This window comes from Crotalus tigris, unplaced genomic scaffold, assembly GCF_016545835.1.
Source record: "Crotalus tigris isolate CLP2741 ecotype Arizona unplaced genomic scaffold, ASM1654583v1 scf7180000020963.25688851:1431469, whole genome shotgun sequence".
Taxonomy (NCBI): Eukaryota; Metazoa; Chordata; class Lepidosauria; order Squamata; family Viperidae; genus Crotalus; species Crotalus tigris.
In genome coordinates, this window is record NW_024098281.1 from 1011704 (window position 1) to 1028675 (window position 16972).

The 16972-nt window shown below is 50.1% G+C and overlaps 1 protein-coding gene across 2 annotated transcripts; it reads right to left on the reverse strand.

The window, feature by feature from the left end:
- Positions 1-9895: 9895 nt before the first annotated feature.
- On the reverse strand, positions 9896-16547 carry CREB3 (cAMP responsive element binding protein 3). 2 transcript variants are annotated; one of them, XM_039369050.1, is made up of 9 exons: positions 15912-16547; positions 15585-15831; positions 12711-12781; positions 12503-12595; positions 12111-12217; positions 11935-12003; positions 11591-11675; positions 11367-11451; positions 9896-10726 (listed from the first exon to the last, which is right to left on the reverse strand). In XM_039369050.1, exons 1-9 carry the CDS (start codon positions 16005-16007, stop codon positions 10323-10325), a joined length of 1257 nt encoding a protein of 418 aa, XP_039224984.1. In that variant the 5' UTR covers positions 16008-16547; the 3' UTR covers positions 9896-10322. The 2 variants fall into 2 exon arrangements, with proteins under 2 accessions (XP_039224984.1, XP_039224983.1); XM_039369049.1 differs by having other exon boundaries at positions 12693-12781; positions 15912-16546.
- Positions 16548-16972: the final 425 nt, after the last annotated feature.

Here is a 16972-nt window from a genome sequence, read left to right on the forward strand (position 1 = left end):
TGATGGAGAGGTATAGGGGGTCATTGTAGAGGTCTGCCTGGTCACTGACAAATTCAGCAAGAACAGCAAAGGGGGGAACTCTGTTTTGGTTCCTTTTTTTGTAAGCCAGAGAGAACTTGATCCATTGGTCACTTATCAGCCATGGTAGTTTTTGGACGATAGGGTTTTGTGTCCTGAACTGGTCAAGGCAAGCGTCCTGGCAAGGTAGATCCTGTTGTGCTGTCTGTAGTTGAGTAAGGAGCGACGAGAATGTCTTCAGCTGTTGAAGTTCATTTGATTCTCATGTTAGGGAAACTGAGAACATGGTCCAGGAGCAAGGACTCTGTCACTGTGGGTTCACCGTAGTCCTTGTCAAGTGCAAGCCAAGCTTTTTTAAGGCCGATGTCAGGGTTGCCTATATGGGTTGCGAAGATGTTGTCCACTGCGATTATGGATTTTGGGCCTAGCCAGGCTGTCAACTGGACAAGTTCCTTGTCTGGCCCAGCCCTTTCCTCAAGGATGGTGCGCTTGAAGATGTGCTTCCACAATAAGTACTCTCTTCCTGGTTTGTCGGAGAATTTTTGCACGCCTCTGGCTGCCATGGTCAACCTTCTTCCAATGAATATTGGGGGATGCATCGATCCCGTGTATGAGCTGTAGTTTGGTGGAGGTGGTGCATCACTTCCGGGAGCGGGGGCATGTGCCATGGCTGGCTGGTAACTTCCTTCGGCATATTATCCACTGAGGACATCTTGCCATGTTGCGTGCGAGGGGCCTTGTTGACTTGGTCTGAATTCCTCTACTCTGGTGTTGAGCTGAGGGGACCCAAGTTCCTGCGTGCTTATTTGTTGGAGGATTTCTCATTTTTCGGGTGGTGCATAGGTGGCTCCCTGGTAGGTTGGCACCGCTGATGGTTGAGGTTCTCCTCTGTGGCCAGGTCTGGTAGCGGTTCCTCGGAATTCTGCCTCCTGTTGGCACAGCAGGGACTCTAATGTGGCTCGAGTTCTTGTAATCGCATCTCCAAGCGGTAGCTGGTTCTACTGTGGGACCATTGCCGCAGTAAGTGAACCCATCTGGTTGCCACCTGTGGTATGGTCCAGTAGGTTCAATGGGGCAGCAACGGTGGGAAGATCTTGTAGCACTGCCCGCTGTGTAGCCATTGCTGCTGCAGGTGGACCCGTCCGGTTGCCATCGGTGGTTTGATTTGATGGGTTCAATGGGGCAGCAACGGCTGGAAGATCTCGTGGCCTAGATGTTGCGACAACAACTCTCTGGCTGCTCGGTACATCTGGCTGTTGAGATTCTTCTCTTCATCTACTCGGTCTTGGGGGGGGGCTTGTGGCTGGCTGTGGCACTCTCACCTGCTCACACTGAAACGCCCTTTGGTTGTCCATGTAGGCCTGCATGCAGCTACACCGATCTTCATTTTCCAGTTGTTCCCTATTGGGCAAGAAAATGGTGTGCTGAGTGTTCTCTGAAGGCCTTCCGCTCTATCCATTTTGTCTGCCATATCTCGTTGGCTTTGAACAAGTCAAGCTCTTCTTGAGTGGCCTTTCTTTTGGCCTTCATTTTAGCTGCTGTAGCTTTTTGTTTGGCCTCCATTTGAGCTGCTTCAGTTTCTTGATTGGCCTTAATTCTGGCTGCTTCAGCTTCTCGATCGTTCTTCATTTTGACTGCTTCAGCTTCTAGTTTGGCTTCTATTTCAGCTTCTTCGAGTTCTATAGCCACCAGTTCCTTCTTTTTCTGTTGCTCCTCTTGTGCCATGTGAAAGACTGCTTCAGCAGCTTTAGCATCGATGATTGCTTGCTCTGCTTGTGTAATTCATGATGCTCAGCTATGACGAAATGCTTTCAAATGGTGGGAGGCACCTGTGATGTGAGATTGTTGTGACACACTGGAATGTGCCTTGGATATATGGCAAAAGGATGAGGCCTTTCCAGAGGCGTGAGATGGAGCCACATGTGATCGCTGGGACTGTGCATGTGAATATCGGGAAACTTCTGATTCGGCACTCTCGACTGGTCTGTCTCTCGGGCGAGGTTCGGGCTCTGGGGGGCTTTGTGAGCTCTCTAGAAGCTTCTTACGTTCCTTGTTTAGTAGTTTGAGGCTTTGTATCTTGCCATTGATAGTTGGATCTCCTAATTGTGCCTGAATGTCTTCGAGTTGCCGTTCGGAGTCCATCCATTGCGCAAAAGCATCTTCCTTATCTCCTAGTTCCTCCTTAGGCCCTTGGTAGAGTTTGTGTAATCTCTCCCAGAATCTTTCATGGTGCTTGTAGTTCGACCCATCTTTCCATCAGATGTGAGTGCATGGCTTCTGTAGGTTTTCTTTGTTGTCTCAGATCATAGTGACCCTGAGACTTCTTTGGCCTTACTAAGGCTTGAGCTTCAGCCTCTGTGTACAGGTCAAGGTTGGCTGTTTGCAGCATTTCTCCTTGATCGGCTGGTTGGGGTGCCTCATCTAGGCTGGTTGGTTGAACCCCTTCTTCTAAATCAGTGGGACACTCTGCCATGGCTAGGACAGGTTCAGTACTCTTCCCAGCTATTTTGAAGCAAATTTGATGTACTTCTCTCTCTGACCACTAGGGGTTGCTACTTGCAGATCAGCTACTGGGGTGCTGTCTGCGGGTGGAGGCACCACTGGGTGTGTTCTCCTGCATTCGTGGGTACTTCAGCACAATTCACCCTGTCACCACTAGAGGTCACTTCCTGTAGGTCGGTTACCAGGGTGCTCTTCCTTCGAGGTTCATCCTTTGTCCACTAGAGGCTTTCTCTGTGCATGATTAAAGGCTTGCGTGTAGTTCCTCCTTTAACCACTAGGGACGCCAGTCAAAATTCTTCTTACTACTACGTTACCTCTAGTGGCCACTGAGAGAATGCTGAGCTTCCACTAGCTCTTACAAACTCCCACCTGGTTGTTAGGTTGCAAGCTGGAACTTCTTGGTCATCAGCTTGAGTGCATGATTACTTTTGGTGAAGTTCACTCTGTGCCTTCTAAGGGGTGTTGGAAGCTTGGGATGAATTTAAGTAACTTGCTCTTTAACTATCAGATTTACTCTGCGTAGTTAGAATGCATTTAGTGAAGTACCTTCTTTCCCCTCTAAGGGGTGATCTTAACTTGGCTTGGTGTAAGCCTGCTATGTGCTGAATTAATTATCAAGTTGTTGTAATCCAGCATAGAAGAAATTGCAAAAAAAAATTGCATAAGGAAGGTGTCATGTGCAAATTGGCCACCAGGGGATGCTACTGCATTGCTATTGGAATCTCTGCATTCCTTCTTTCCATTGAAATTCTTAGCATTCCAAAGGGAGGGGGGAGTTTAGCTTCTCTCTCTCCAGGACTGGGTTACTAAGAAGACAAATGGTTTTATTGCCTGCTGCTGGCGCCAGAAAGGGGGTCTGTTTGTTCTGAACGTTAAACAAAGGCCACAGAGGTTTGTTAAACTTTGAATTTGCCAGCAAAGAAACTTTTTCAGCCTTTCCTGCGAAGAATCAAAGGCTGCACTCCACACCTCTCATCATAGACTGTTAAAGTGAGGGCTCAGAAGCAAATGGGCTTGGTCTCACACACACATGTTTGAGTTGCAGGCGAAAAGGGGGTGGCTGCCTCAAGCTCCTTTGATCTTTAGAAATACAGCCTTTACATGCAAGAAATCCTTATAACAAGAGTGAAAACTTTTCCTCTTCTGCTTTAAATGTTGTCTGGCAGACAGAAAATACTGGCAATTTAGCACAAATATAAAACGTTTACAGTCTTTTACTTTTTTCTTTCAAAGCTGATATACAGAAAGCCATAATTTCTCACTCTAGAGTCAGATGTGAAGATAAAGCCTTGAATTTACTTTTGCAGGTGATTAGAGGAAAATTAATCCCATCAAATTATTGTTCTGCCCCAGACAGAACAGATGGCCTTAGTCCTATCCAGGACAGACAGATAACTCAATAGAAATGATTTTAAAACAGAAATATATTTATTCAGAGGAATTACTTGCATTTATGTTGGTTGATTCTGGATAATACATCTCTGTTCATTTCCATAGGTAATTTGATGATGGATTTTCCCCTCTTCTACTGCATAAGCATCACATGTTGGCATAGGACCTTCAAACCGTGGCTAAGTGCCATGAGGCTTGGAAGAAAAAAGACATCCCCCCCCCCGCGGCTTGTATCCAGGAAATCCTCTGATGAGCTCAGTAACTCCTCCCACTGACTCATTAATATGGGATAGCTAACTAGCTAAACTACATTACCCACAAGCTGTCTCTTAAGGAGACATCACTTAACCCAATAAATGCCAAACATTCTTACATGCAAACCTACATGCGCTAGCCAGGGTTACATAGAGTTATACAATCCAGAACACAGCCGGTGAACCATTAAGCTCCGCTGAGCCGCCAAAGGATGCCCTGCTATTTTATCTAAGGAGGGAGGAGGAGGAGGAGGAGGAGGAGGAGGAGGAGGAGGAGGAGGAGGAAGATTGATGAATGGCAGTGTGGCACATAGGCGTCTGCAACTTTTCCTCCTGTTGTGGCTGCAGGTGGAGGAGAAAGAGGAGACTATCCTTTGTTGTTGACTGCAAATCTTTCTTGTGAATTAAATGATTTCCTTCTTTGTGAATGGTTTTCCTCTTCCTTTCCCTTTTATGGTTTTTTGTTTATATCTCTGTCTTACAAACTGTTAAGAGACTTTCAGACAAAGGCGTGATACGATTGGTTGAAACGATCACATGATTTGCCTTGCTTCGTTATTGCTGGGGGTTATTTCAACACCAAACACAAGAGGGAGCAAAATACTAATTTGTATCAGGAGACTGCTAAACTAGGGGAGTTCAGTTTTATTTAACATTTTTTGTGACCAAAAGACTACTTTTTTTTCTCAGAAGGCTGCTAAGCTATCTATGGGTTTACACTTATTTTACTTTTTGTGAGCAAAAGACTTTTTTTTAATACAAGACTGTTTTCATCAGGAGCTCAGACTTAGCTTTATTTAACTTTTTTTGTGAACTGAGTGACGTTTTTTCCCTTCTTCTCTTTTTTTTCCTTTTTCTCAATTTCCCTGACTACTCTGGTGGATTTATAAGCAGTGCTGTAGGATTAAGTCTTTGACACAGAAAACATTGCTTTCTAAGGACTCAGTTTGCCAGCTTCCTGTGGAGTTATTAAACACCAGGAAACAAAAAAAACACATTGCCCTGACCTTGCCAATTGGGGGAGGGGCAGGCAGGTTGGTGCTGGCTTGCCTGTTCACCTGACCTGCCCATTTCAGCCACTTGCTGCCCCCTCCCCCGAAGGACCTTCCTCTTCCTTGCTGCAGAAACGGGGTCCTCCTCCTCCTCCTCCTCCTCCTCCAATTCTTGCAGGATTAAGTCAATGCCTTCATCTCCATAACTTTAAATTGGAATGTTTTAATAAATGAAACAGAAACCTAATCCTGTTTGAATGAATTTCTAGTTACCTGTATTTATAGCTCCACATAATCAGATTTGTTTTGAGTGTTGCAACATAGTGCTTTAAGTTAACAGGTGCCAGGTTCAAGGAAGCCCAGGTGAAGAACACAGCTGCTCTCCAAAGGATGTAACCATGTGCTGTACACATGTGATTTAAATTGGGGGGGGCTGGGGGAAGTAAGTGAAACTGAATGAAGATATTCCACGGACTGACAGTTTGGGGAGGGGGTGGTGAATCTGGTTAATCATGAGCTGGTATTAAGGTTTACCTCATGACAGGGAGAGCAGCAAAACGTCAATATTTCTCCGCTCTTATTGCATCGGCAGAGATGACCCAGACCTTCCTGGGGAGGGCTGGCCAGAGGTCTACCTTCAGGGCCCTGCTGAGAAATTTTCAGTGTGCTACCAGATAAAATTGCTCGGATCCCTTCTCAGTTGGGTACCAAGCGAGGTGCAGATCTGTTGGAGATGCCCGGGGAGCAGTTTTATCCTGTTATCTGGGAACAGTTTGATCCTGTTTTAAGCAGAGGCTCCTGTGAATTAGACCAGCACCCCTTCTGGCTGGTCAAGGCTACCCGGGAAGTGACACCTGATGGGTCCTAGTGACGAGAGGCTGTTCTTGGCACCGTTTGACACACTCTCTCCTTTAGAAGCGTCACTGGACCATTCTGGAAAATTTTCATCCAGGAGACGAGGTTGTGCTGCAACTTGAGGACCGAGGATGAAATGGACTGAGCCCCTTTTAGAGTTTATGCACCGGAGACAAACTCCTTGTGTTCAACCACACTTGGCCAATAAAGAATTCTATTCTATATTCTCTTCTATTCTATATTCTATTCTATTCTATTCTATTCTATTCTATTCTATTCTATTCTATTCTATTCTATTCTATTCTATATTCTATTCTATTCTATATTCTATTCTATATGCTATTCTATATTGTATTGTATTCTATTCCATCACTGTATTGTATTGTATTCTAATTCTAATTAATTCTAATTCTAATAATTCTAATTCTATTCTATATTCTATTCTATATGCTATTCTATTCTATATGCTATTCTATATTGTATTGTATTGTATTCCATCGTATTGTATTGTACTGTAATTCTTATTAGTTCTAATTCTAATAATTCTAATTCTATTCTATATTCTATTCTATTCTATTCTATTCTATTCTATATTGTATTGTATTGTATTCCATCATTGTATTGTATTCTAATTCTAATTAATTCTAATTCTATTCTATTCTATTCTATATTCTATTATATATGCTATTCTATCCTATATGATATTCTATTCTATATGCTATTCTATATTGTATTGTATTGTATTCCATCGTATTGTATTGTATTGTAATTCTTATTAGTTCTAATTCTAATAATTCTAATTCTAATTCTATTCTATATTCTATTCTATTCTATGTTCTATTCTATGTTCTATTCTATATGCTATTTATTCTATTCTATTCTATTCTATATTGTATTGTATTGTATTGTATTCCATCATTGTATTGTATTCTAATTCTAATTAATTCTAATTTCTAATAATTCTAATTCTAATTCTAATTCTAATTCTATTCTATTCTATTCTATTCTATTCTATTCTATTCTACTCTACTCTACTCTACTCTACTCTACTCTACTCTACTCTACTCTATTCTATTCTATTCTATTCTATTCTATTCTATTCTATTCTATTCTATTGAGGTAGGGTATCCATCACCTTGAAGCTGGTCCCAATCGGAGTTGATAGATACTGAGAAGTCCCACTGTGCAGCCTGCCTTGAGGGGTGTCGCAGGGCTTGGTTCTCTCTCTCTGCTGCTGGATGAGACCATCCTTTCATGTGGGATGAGCTACTGTGAGCAGGTGGGTAGCACCCAGGTAGACAGCTCCATCCCAGGGAAAGTAAGTGCTGCTGTGGATGCTCCCTTGCTGTGTTTGGAGATGGGGGGAGGGGGTTGGATGGGGCACAGTAGGCTTCAGCTGAAGTGGCTGTGAGCAGGAGGAGTCTGTTGTGTATCTGCCCTCTTTGGTCCTGGGCCAGGTTGCCCTGCCTGAGACAGACCTGATGCATAATCTGGGGGTGGGGGGATGCTCCGCCTGGCCAAGGATCAGATGGCAGTGGTGGCTGGGAGAGCCCTTGCTCAATTTCACGATGTGAATCAATCACACCCTAGTTTGAGAGTCCCTTCTTTCAGCTATTCATGCCCTGGTCATCCCCCCCATATTGACTACTGCAAATAGGCTCTAGTGGGGCTATCCTTGAAAAGTGTCCAGAAGCTGCAACTGGCACAGAATGCAGTGGCACAAGCAGTTTTGGGTGCCCTGAGGGTCACACATATAACACCCCTGCTAAGTGACTGCATTGGGGGCCAGTTTACTTCCGGGTCCAAATCAAGGTGTGATCACTTTTAAAGCCCTTCGTTGGCCTTGCACCATGTTATCTGAGGAACCATCCCTTTTTCACCAGCCCAGGCAGGGAGGGTGTGGGTCTCCTCTCCCTCCTCCGGATGAGCACAACTTCTACAGGGGGTTTGTTCCAAGGCACCCCAAAACTCTGCTGGCTTTCCTCAATGTCATCTCACAGCCACCCCCCTACATGCACTCATGGGGGCGATCCCAGGTTCTCTGGCCCAATTGTTCCAAGCCATGAACTGCGCACCTTTTATGCGTATCCTGAATGCCTGCCTGGTCTTTTGCCCTGTGGAAGGACAGTCTCCAAGGTGCCCACCCAGGCTGCTCTCATTCAGCCTTCCTGGGCAGGGCCAGACCCATCCATGTTGTGCCTTCTGCACCCCGACAAGCAGTCTCCCACTCCACTTGTCTGAGAACAGTGGCACAGATCCCTGGGGGAGGCCCTCAGCTATGGCTCTGCCCTTGGAGGCCCAGCCATTCACACAGAATGGGGTCACTTGCCAGTGGTACATGTGGGGCTGCTTTTGCCAGGCCTCGTTCATATATTATAGATCTGCAGCAGCTGAAGGTCAACCAAAGTCGGACCCTTTTTCTGAGTTCCCAAAGGGAACTAAAACCAAATCATACAAAGGTGCTTTTTGCTCACCACGCAACCGCACGGTTACCAGGTTGATGACCTGGACAACCTGGAAGGGCCCTAGTCTCCTCCCTCTCCTGCGAATGTCGAGCCCACGGGGCTTGACACATGCCAAGCCGCGTGAAAACTGACCTGGTTAGTGCTGTGTTAGTCTAGCCCAGTGATGGCGAACCTTTTAGAGACCGAGTGCCCAAACTGCAACCCAAAACCCACTTACGCATCGTCAGGTGCCGGGTGGGTGTGGCCTATTGGGTGGGTATGGCTACGGTGGTAATGGCAGACTGGGTGGGACTAAAAAGTTCAATCAATCAATTCCAACTTTGCAAGATCTCCCCCCCCCCCCCGCAAGAAGTTGAAATTGACTGAACCTTTTTTTTTTTTTTTGCACACAGCAGTGGAGGCCTAAAGCGAAAAGGTTTTATAAAACTCAGCTGAAGGCCTAGGACTGGGGCGACGGTGCGTGCCCACAGAGAGGGCTCTGAGTGCCACCTCTGGCACCCGTGCCATATGTTCGCCACTGGTCTAGCCATTAGTCTCTCACAAACCCACTTAATCCTCTTGTGCACCTCCCCTGCTGTGAAGCAAACCCGAAGAGCCTGAGGAAGACCTGCTGGCTACAGCCTGGAGCACAACTCAGCCGGGTGGGCAGCCCAGGCAAGACCCCTTTGGCCCAGGACTGCAAGGGAGCTTCCTGCCTTGCGCAATTAGCCCCAAGGAAGGTGCCTGATGCTCTCCAGTTGGCACGGAAGGCCCGATGCTGTGAAAGGGACAAAGACTCCTGAAGGCAGGACAAGAAGCAACAGCTGGAAACTAATCAAGGAGAGAAGCAACCTAGAACTAAGGAGAAACTTCCTGACAGAACAATTAACCAGTGGAACAACCTGCCTCCAGAAGTAGTGAATGCTCCAACACTGGAAGTTTTTAAGAAGAGACTGGATAGCCATTTGTCTGAAATGGTATAGGGTTTCCTGCCTGAGCAGGCAGTTGGACTAGATGACCTCCAAGGTCCCTTCCAACTTTTTTTATTATTATTATGGATCATCCCACAGCCAGATGTTCAGACTGGATTTGGCATTTTGTCTACCTATTGAGTCCTTACGCAGGACCTGGGATAGGCAGATGTGAATGTTTGATGGTATTACAGGTATCGTCACAGGATGGAAGCAGTTCCTAGTAAGGCCGCCTTTTGCAATTGACTAAAAGAGAATTTGTCAATGCCAATGGTTATTATTATTATTAAGTCTGTGGACAGTCCCAGTGGCGATGGTGACACCTAGGGAGAAGGCTGGGGACGGATGATCCTGGAGGCGGCCCACCGAGGCAGCCACGAAGGTGGTGCCTAATCCACCAGTGGGAAACGAGGGGCTGGGCTTCCTCTCCAGGGGGCAGATGGGGAAGACACAGGCCACTCTGGAGAGTACGGCGAGGAAGGGCTCTGCTCATGAGCCATTTATTGTTGCACTGTAGAAGAACATGACACAAAGCAGGACTCAAACAAACCTTCCAGGGTCCTTCCTCTTCAGCCCAGGGTCCCGCTCTGGGTTCGGCCAACCCCTGCCCTTGCCTCAATCTAGCTAGGGTGGGGGAACCCCCAGAGAAGCAAGGCAGATGCCTAGGATGGGGGAAAAGAGTCTGAGCAGCATTTCCTGCTGGGGCCCGCAATGGTCCTTCTGAGCGTGGGGATGGTCAGTGAAGGGAAGTTGTGGTTGGAGGAGCCCTGGCAGGGCAAAGCCTCTGTTGCTCAGCAGCCCTGGTTTTCCTGCTCCCCCCGCCCCCTGCCCCATCCAGACTATCCCCTGCTGGATCTTGGCATCTTCATGCTGCTGGCAAAGCGCCCCAAAGCCTCACATTTCATCAGTGCGATGGGGCTGGAGGATGACACTGGTGGTACCATCTGCCCAGCCAGGCTGCTGGTCGACGGAGGTGGGTGGGAGTGCCCCCTCCTTCCCTGGAGGAGGATGCTTGGGGGCCAGGAGGAGCCCCTCCAAGGCAGGAGAAGGTGAGTCCAAGGAGGAGCTGCCGTTGCTGGCAGAGGGGGGCCCAGCCCCCGGGGCGCTCCGTGGGCCCCCTCGAGACCCGTTGAGACTCTCTGAAGCCGCAAAGCCTTCGGGGGACACAGCTTTCTCTGACAAAAGCAGCCCGGGGGACCCAGGAGAGGGAAGGGTTTTCGTCTCTTCTGCTGACTGGGGGGTGCCTGCCAACGTCCGGGAAGCCCCGCTTGAGAACTCCCGCAGCTTTCGGGACAACACTGAAAGAAGAAAAGGGGGCAGTTACAGCATTGCAGGGGAGCAGGGTTGCCCTCCTCGGGGTCCCTGGTGGCTTCCCCTTTTCCTGCCTCCTCCTCCTCCTCCTCCCTTGGAATGAACTGCCCAACAACTTTGTGCTTTTTAGAAGGATGGCATCTCCTGTTTGCCCCTTTCCACTGTCCCCCCCCCCTTTGGAAGATGTTATTGGAAGTGACCCCAAGCCACTCCTGTCCCTCTGGGGAGGCCATCCAGCCCTTGGCCACGGAAAAAATAAATCCTGCAAAGATGTCTGCCGAGGACTAACGACTCTCGGAGGCTGCTTGGCTTAAATCAGACCCTTCCTCTTTATGCCCAGTGGAGGAGGAAGTCAACAAAGCATCCCCTTTTTGTCACCCATACGCCAAACTGCTCCAACTGGCAAACCTCCGTTCTGCGCCAACTGAAGCCGGCCGGGCAGCCCAAGTGCCCATCTCCAGCCACGGGAGAGCAAAGGCCACGGGTGGGGGGGGGGACTGTAGCCTCCAGGAGTTTGCTCAGTCTTTGCAGGAGCTGGTGCTGAAAGCACAAGGCTGTCTGTGTGTGGGGGTGGGTGGGTGACTAGGCTTAGAGGTTGCAGAGGCCAACTCAGCCCCAGAGACTCACCTCCATGCTGCCCCAGCGGTTGCTTCTGGCCACCCAGAGGATAGAGGCTGGGCAGGAGGACCAGGCAGAAGGAGAAGAGCAGCACCTGAGCAGAGAGCGGTTGAAGGCAATCAGACCACAGTTTGCATGGCTGAAACGTGTCCCCTCCTTGCAGCTCCCATTTTTGGCCCACTGGAGGGGAGCAGGGGAGAGCTGGCCAGAGGGCTAGAGACACGGAAACTCACCATGACGCAGGTGCTGGCCGCAGCTGTCTTGGTGGACGAGTGCTGGACGAGCGCTTGCAGCTTCCTCAACTGCTCAAGCAGGGACCTGCAACGTAGGATTGACGCACCCTCAGCTGCACCACTGGGGTCTCTTGCTGCAGCAAGGTGCCCCCTGCCTTGAACCAGGCTCCTACAGACTCAACTGAGGGCTGCACCCCTATCGAGTGGGGCGGTCTCGATCATTGTTTGATCCGTATGTGGGCAACTGAACGAAGCTTGGGCGGCTACGGGCAGCCCCAATTGGCTTGCAGAACTCTTAAGACGAGAGCAGCCTCCCTTGCGCCCCCCCCCCCAGCCCAACTCACGTGTTCTGCTTCTGCAGCAGCTGCACCTTCTTCTGGAGCTCACTGTTCTGGGCTGTGCAGGCCAGCACCCTGCAGAGAGATGGGTCAGTGAGGAAGCCCAGACTGGGTAGTCCCCTTGGTGAGGAGAGGGGAGAGAAAGCAAGGAAGACCCCTTTCCCCACCCCTCTGCTCCCCACCTGCTCTCCAGGTTGTCCATGTAGACCTTCTTCCTGCGGCGGCTGTCCTGGGCTGACTGCTTGTTGCGAATCTTCCTCCGGACGCGCTTCAGGACCCTCTCCTCTGCCTGGCAGCACACGTGTCGGGGGATGGTGGTTAGCCAAGAGCCCCCCTCCCTTCCCCTGGGGAACCCCTGCCTTTCAGCCTGCCTGCCTGCCAAGGCTTTGTCCAGACCTTAGCCCTGGCCCCTCCTCCACCGCCTGGGGGGGGCACCGGGCTGGCCACGCTGCAGGGCAAGGACCAGGCTGCTCCGTCCCCCTCTTGGAGCCAAGATCCGGTGGGGGGAGGGCTTTCCCTGTTGATTCTCCTCCCTGCCTTTGGATGTCCCGCAGGCCAGGTGAGGCAGGCCCACCTTGGTTAGGGGCAGGTGGGAGGGAATCGAGACACCCTCCTTCTCCAGGAGCTGCTTCTCTTCATCCGTCAGGACCAGCGGTGGGAAGTCCAACTGGAAATGCAGGAAAGATGGTGGCTGATCAGGGCCAGGGCCTGGGAAGCACCAAGGATGAGGGGCTCCAGAAGAGCGGCCTGGCCAGGCTGCTTACCTGCATGCCTGCTCCTACCTGGGGCTCCGCTGTGAATGCTGCAGTGGGAAGACTGAGGCCCTCGGCGGTTTCCATATCTGCCCACATCTCTGGAAGAGGGGAGAGAGAGGACTGTCAACCCGCCGCACTGTGAACCAGCCCTTTCTCCCCCCCAGGGCAAACCTCGCTGCTGCCCTGGTTCAGTGGCTGGGTTCGCACAAGGCACCAAGCTGGCTAGAGCAGGCCTGATTAGTAAGAGGCTCCAGCGCATTGGCTTGTTAGCAGAACCAGCCGCCTACTGAGGGGGAGGGGTCCTGATGGGCCCAACCTGGGATGTCAGTGCGGTTAGTTGATCCAGGGGTGGGGGGAAGCCAGTTGGGGTACAGAACCAGAGGAAACCCCTACAAGGCTAGCTGAGTTCTAAGAATCCAATTTCTGACCCGAGTCAAGGTTTTGTGTAATTATGTCACTAAGAGCATCTTATGAGCCAAGCCCTCAGATTAGCCTCTCTGGATCCAGGGTGCTTTGCTAAAATCATAGCTTCCACATTTCCTTACAGAGAAGCAAGCAGCCCCTTTGCCAGAGTCCTGGCAAATTTATAAATCTGAATGTCTACATTTTAATATTTAAAGCTAAAAAGCAAGGCTTTTTTTTCTGCATTGGGAGGTTTGGGAGGAGAGGGCCAGATCCTCTGTCTCTTCCCCTAACCTATGTGACCTTAAAAAACATCTCTCATTGACTTTGGCCTGGCTGAAGGAATGCCTGTGCAAAAGCCCCTTGCTAGGAGGTTGATGCCGAGTTAGGGGCCTCTTTGCAAAAGGGGGGAAGATGGCAGGAAGTAGCAAGCCACAAGCCGAAGGGAGCAGACTGGAGCTGAAGGCCCAGAATAACAACTTTATCAAGGATCTTGGAGGTCTTCTAGTCCAACCCCCTGCTCAAGCAGGAAACCCTACGCCATTCTGGACAAATGACTGTCCAATCTCTCAACTCCCAGTGTTGGAGCATTCATAACTTCCAGAGACAAACCGTTCCATTGGTTAATTTCTCCTTAGTCCTAGGTTGGATCTGATAAACTTCGATCTGTTACCTCTTGTCTTACCTTCAGGTGCTTTGGAGAATAGGTTGGCCCCCTCCTCTTTGTGGCAGCCCTTCAAATTTTGGAAGACTGTTATCCTGTCACCCCTGGTCTTCCTTTTCAATAGACTAGACATAGCCAGTTCCCCCAATTGTCCATTGAGTCACATTCACTCCTTCTACCTCAGCATCTTTTTTGTATTGTGGTGATTAAAACTGGATACAGTATTCCAGGTGTGGCCCTCCCAGAGCAGCATATAGCAGTACTAACACTTCACAAAATCTTGACACTATCACTCTGTCGATGCAACCTAGGACTGTGTTGGCTTTTTTGGCAACTGCCGCGCAAGGCTGGCTCATACTTAAGCGGTGGTCTACCAGACACCTGCCCCCCCCTCACTGTTACCACTTTGGAGCCATGTTCCTCCTACCGTATGCAATATCTGTGCATTTGAATTTTCTGTCTAGATGCAGGACCTTACTTTGTTCACCAGTGAAATGTGCCTTGTTGGATGGGGCCCAATGCTCAAGCCTGTCAAGATTCTTCTGAATCTTGAGTCTGTCATCTAAAGCAGTGGTTCTTAACCTGGGTGATATCGCCCCCCAGGGGGCGATTTCATTTTTCAGGGGGGCGATGGAACGAAAAGGGGGCGATATGGGGGCGATGGAGCGAGAAGTTTTGGGGACACTTTTGAGACTTTTTCGTACAATGAATCGCTGTATATCTATCGTACAAAAACATCAGATCGAATTGAATTGTGTTTTCAAACGTTCCTCCAGCTAGCTTCAGTACAGAACGCCGTACATATGTGAAGACGCATTGCTTATCTTAATGCGCGTTGCGCAGCAGCCTCTACCCATACAGTGGTGCGCCATTGGCCAGAATATGGGAGATATGATAAAAAGACTGGAAATAAATTATTTGCATCGATACGTCCTGATGACAATTTTAAAGAAAACAAAAAAAAGTGTTTGCATAAATTGAAGAATTATTTCCTATGTTGTGACTGAGAGGTTATGTTGGGGGAGGGGGGCGATGACAACTTCCTCATTGGCTCAAGGGGGCGATTCGTTCAAAAAGGTTAAGAACCACTGATCTAAAGTATCGGCAATTCCCCTCCAGCTTGGTGTCATCTGAAATTGATGAAGATGTTGAAGAGTCCTGGGCCTAAAACAGAGCCCTCCCCTGCACACTTCCTCCATGTAGAGCAGTGGTTCTCAACCTGTGGGTCGGGACCCCATTTGGGGTCGAATGACCATTTCACGGGGGTCGCCAAACCATGCTGTCCGCCATTTTTTTCCCTTTTCCCTAGCTGTCCTACTCCCTCTTATTGATGGCCACACCCACTTGGGGGTCACCACAACATGGAGAACTGTATTATGGGGTCACGGTATTAGAAAGGTTGAGAACCACTGATGTAGAGGGAAGTTCCATTGAGCACTCCACGTTGAGTGCGGTTGGTCACCCAGTTACCAATCCATCTGATGGTGATGCTGTCTACCCCACAATTTTCTCTTACCAAGAAGCAGGTTGTGGTCTATTGTATCAAATGCCTTACTCTTGCAAGTGGGAAAGCGTTTCTCCCCTGCCTGCCAGGGCGGGAGAGGAAGCCCGCCTGCCTTGGGCTCAGATGGCTCTTCCGGGTTGCTGCGGCCGTTTTTCCCTCCTACCTCGGAGGTTTCCCTCCCAGCCATTTCACCATCCTCTGGCCACGCGCAAAAACGCCGCAGGCTGGGCCGTAAGTTGGCTGGGAGACCAGCCCAGCTTCGCTCTCAGCCCACGGCAGCCCCCGACCCGTTTCCCAACTTAGCCCGGGCCCTCGGGAAGCCTCCGCTCACCCAGATCTATGGCCACGTCACCCTCGCCCGCCGCCCAGGAGGGCGCGGTGGCATTCAGGTGTAAGGAGTAGTTGTGCTCCGACTCCACGCGGCCCGAGTCAGGGAGGCTGCTGGCAGGAGACGGGCTCCGGTCCTCGGCGAGGCTGCTCTGGCCGGAGGGGTCGGCGGAGCTGTCCGAATCCTCCCCGAAGGGGCTCCAGAGGCACCGCAGCAGCTCCTCCAGCTCGTCCTCCTGCCTGCCCGGGACCTGCGGAGCGAGAGGAGGCAGGAGCAACCAGGGCCAACCGAGGGCACCGCCCGCTTGCCCCTGCCCGGCCCACTGCCCACCTGCGGCTGCGGGAAGCCCCACGGCTCCGGTTCCGGCTCGCTCCCCAGGAAAAGCTCCTCCTGCAGGAGGAAGTCCAGCAGGTCCTGCTCGGCCATGGCCGCCGCCTCTTCGGGCACAGCGTCCGCCAGGAGAACCGCCGGCAGGGCGTCCACTCCAACCACTTGCGGGCGGGATCCGCGGAAGTGAAACCGGCTCCCGCTCTGTCGCACCTACTCCGCTACTGCGGCTGCTGACCCGGACGAGTCCGCTCCTTCCAACACAGCAGAGATGACGTCACCCACCAGGAAGTGTCTCGCTGCCTGTCCGTCTTCCTCTTGTCCCGCCTCTCCCGCGGCCGCTCACTGGCTGGCGGGAGCGTCACTCACGCCTGGGAAAATCCCGCGGCTTCTGACGTCATGGGGCTCGGGCGTCAGGTTCTCCCTCAGGCTCTTCCGGTTGCTCTGCGGATTCGTGGCTGGACGCGGCGGGGGTCTCGGAGATCCTCTAGTCCAGCCCGCTGCCCCGCGAAGGAATTGCGGCTGCTGATAAAAACAGGATCGCCAACGTCCGATAACGGATATGGCACAAGAAGAAGAAGCCCGATCTTGGCTTGTTTCCCCCCTCCTCCCGCTGGACCCCTGCCTGACCTCAAGAGAGAGTTATCGCAGCCCCTTACTTTTAATGGCTGTTTTTGTTTTGTTTTTTTTAGAATAGAATAGAATTCTTCATTGGCCAAATGTGATTGGACACACAAGGGATTTGTCTCCGGTGCAGAAGTTCTCAGTGTACATACAAGCAAGAAGTGATAAATCGTGATAGCAATAGCACGTAAGACTTATATACCGCTTCGCAGTGCTTTACAGACCCTCTCTAAGCAGTTTACAGAGTTAGCTTCTTGCCCCCAGCAATCTGGGTTCTCATTTTAATGACCGTGGAAGGATGGAGTTAACTTGAGCCTGTCTAGATCAAATTCCTGGAGTGAGCAGTGAGTTAGCCTGCGGTACTGCATTCTAACCACAGCTCTATCATAATCAAATACAATCATCATAAATCATATGATACAACACTCAGTGATAGTCAT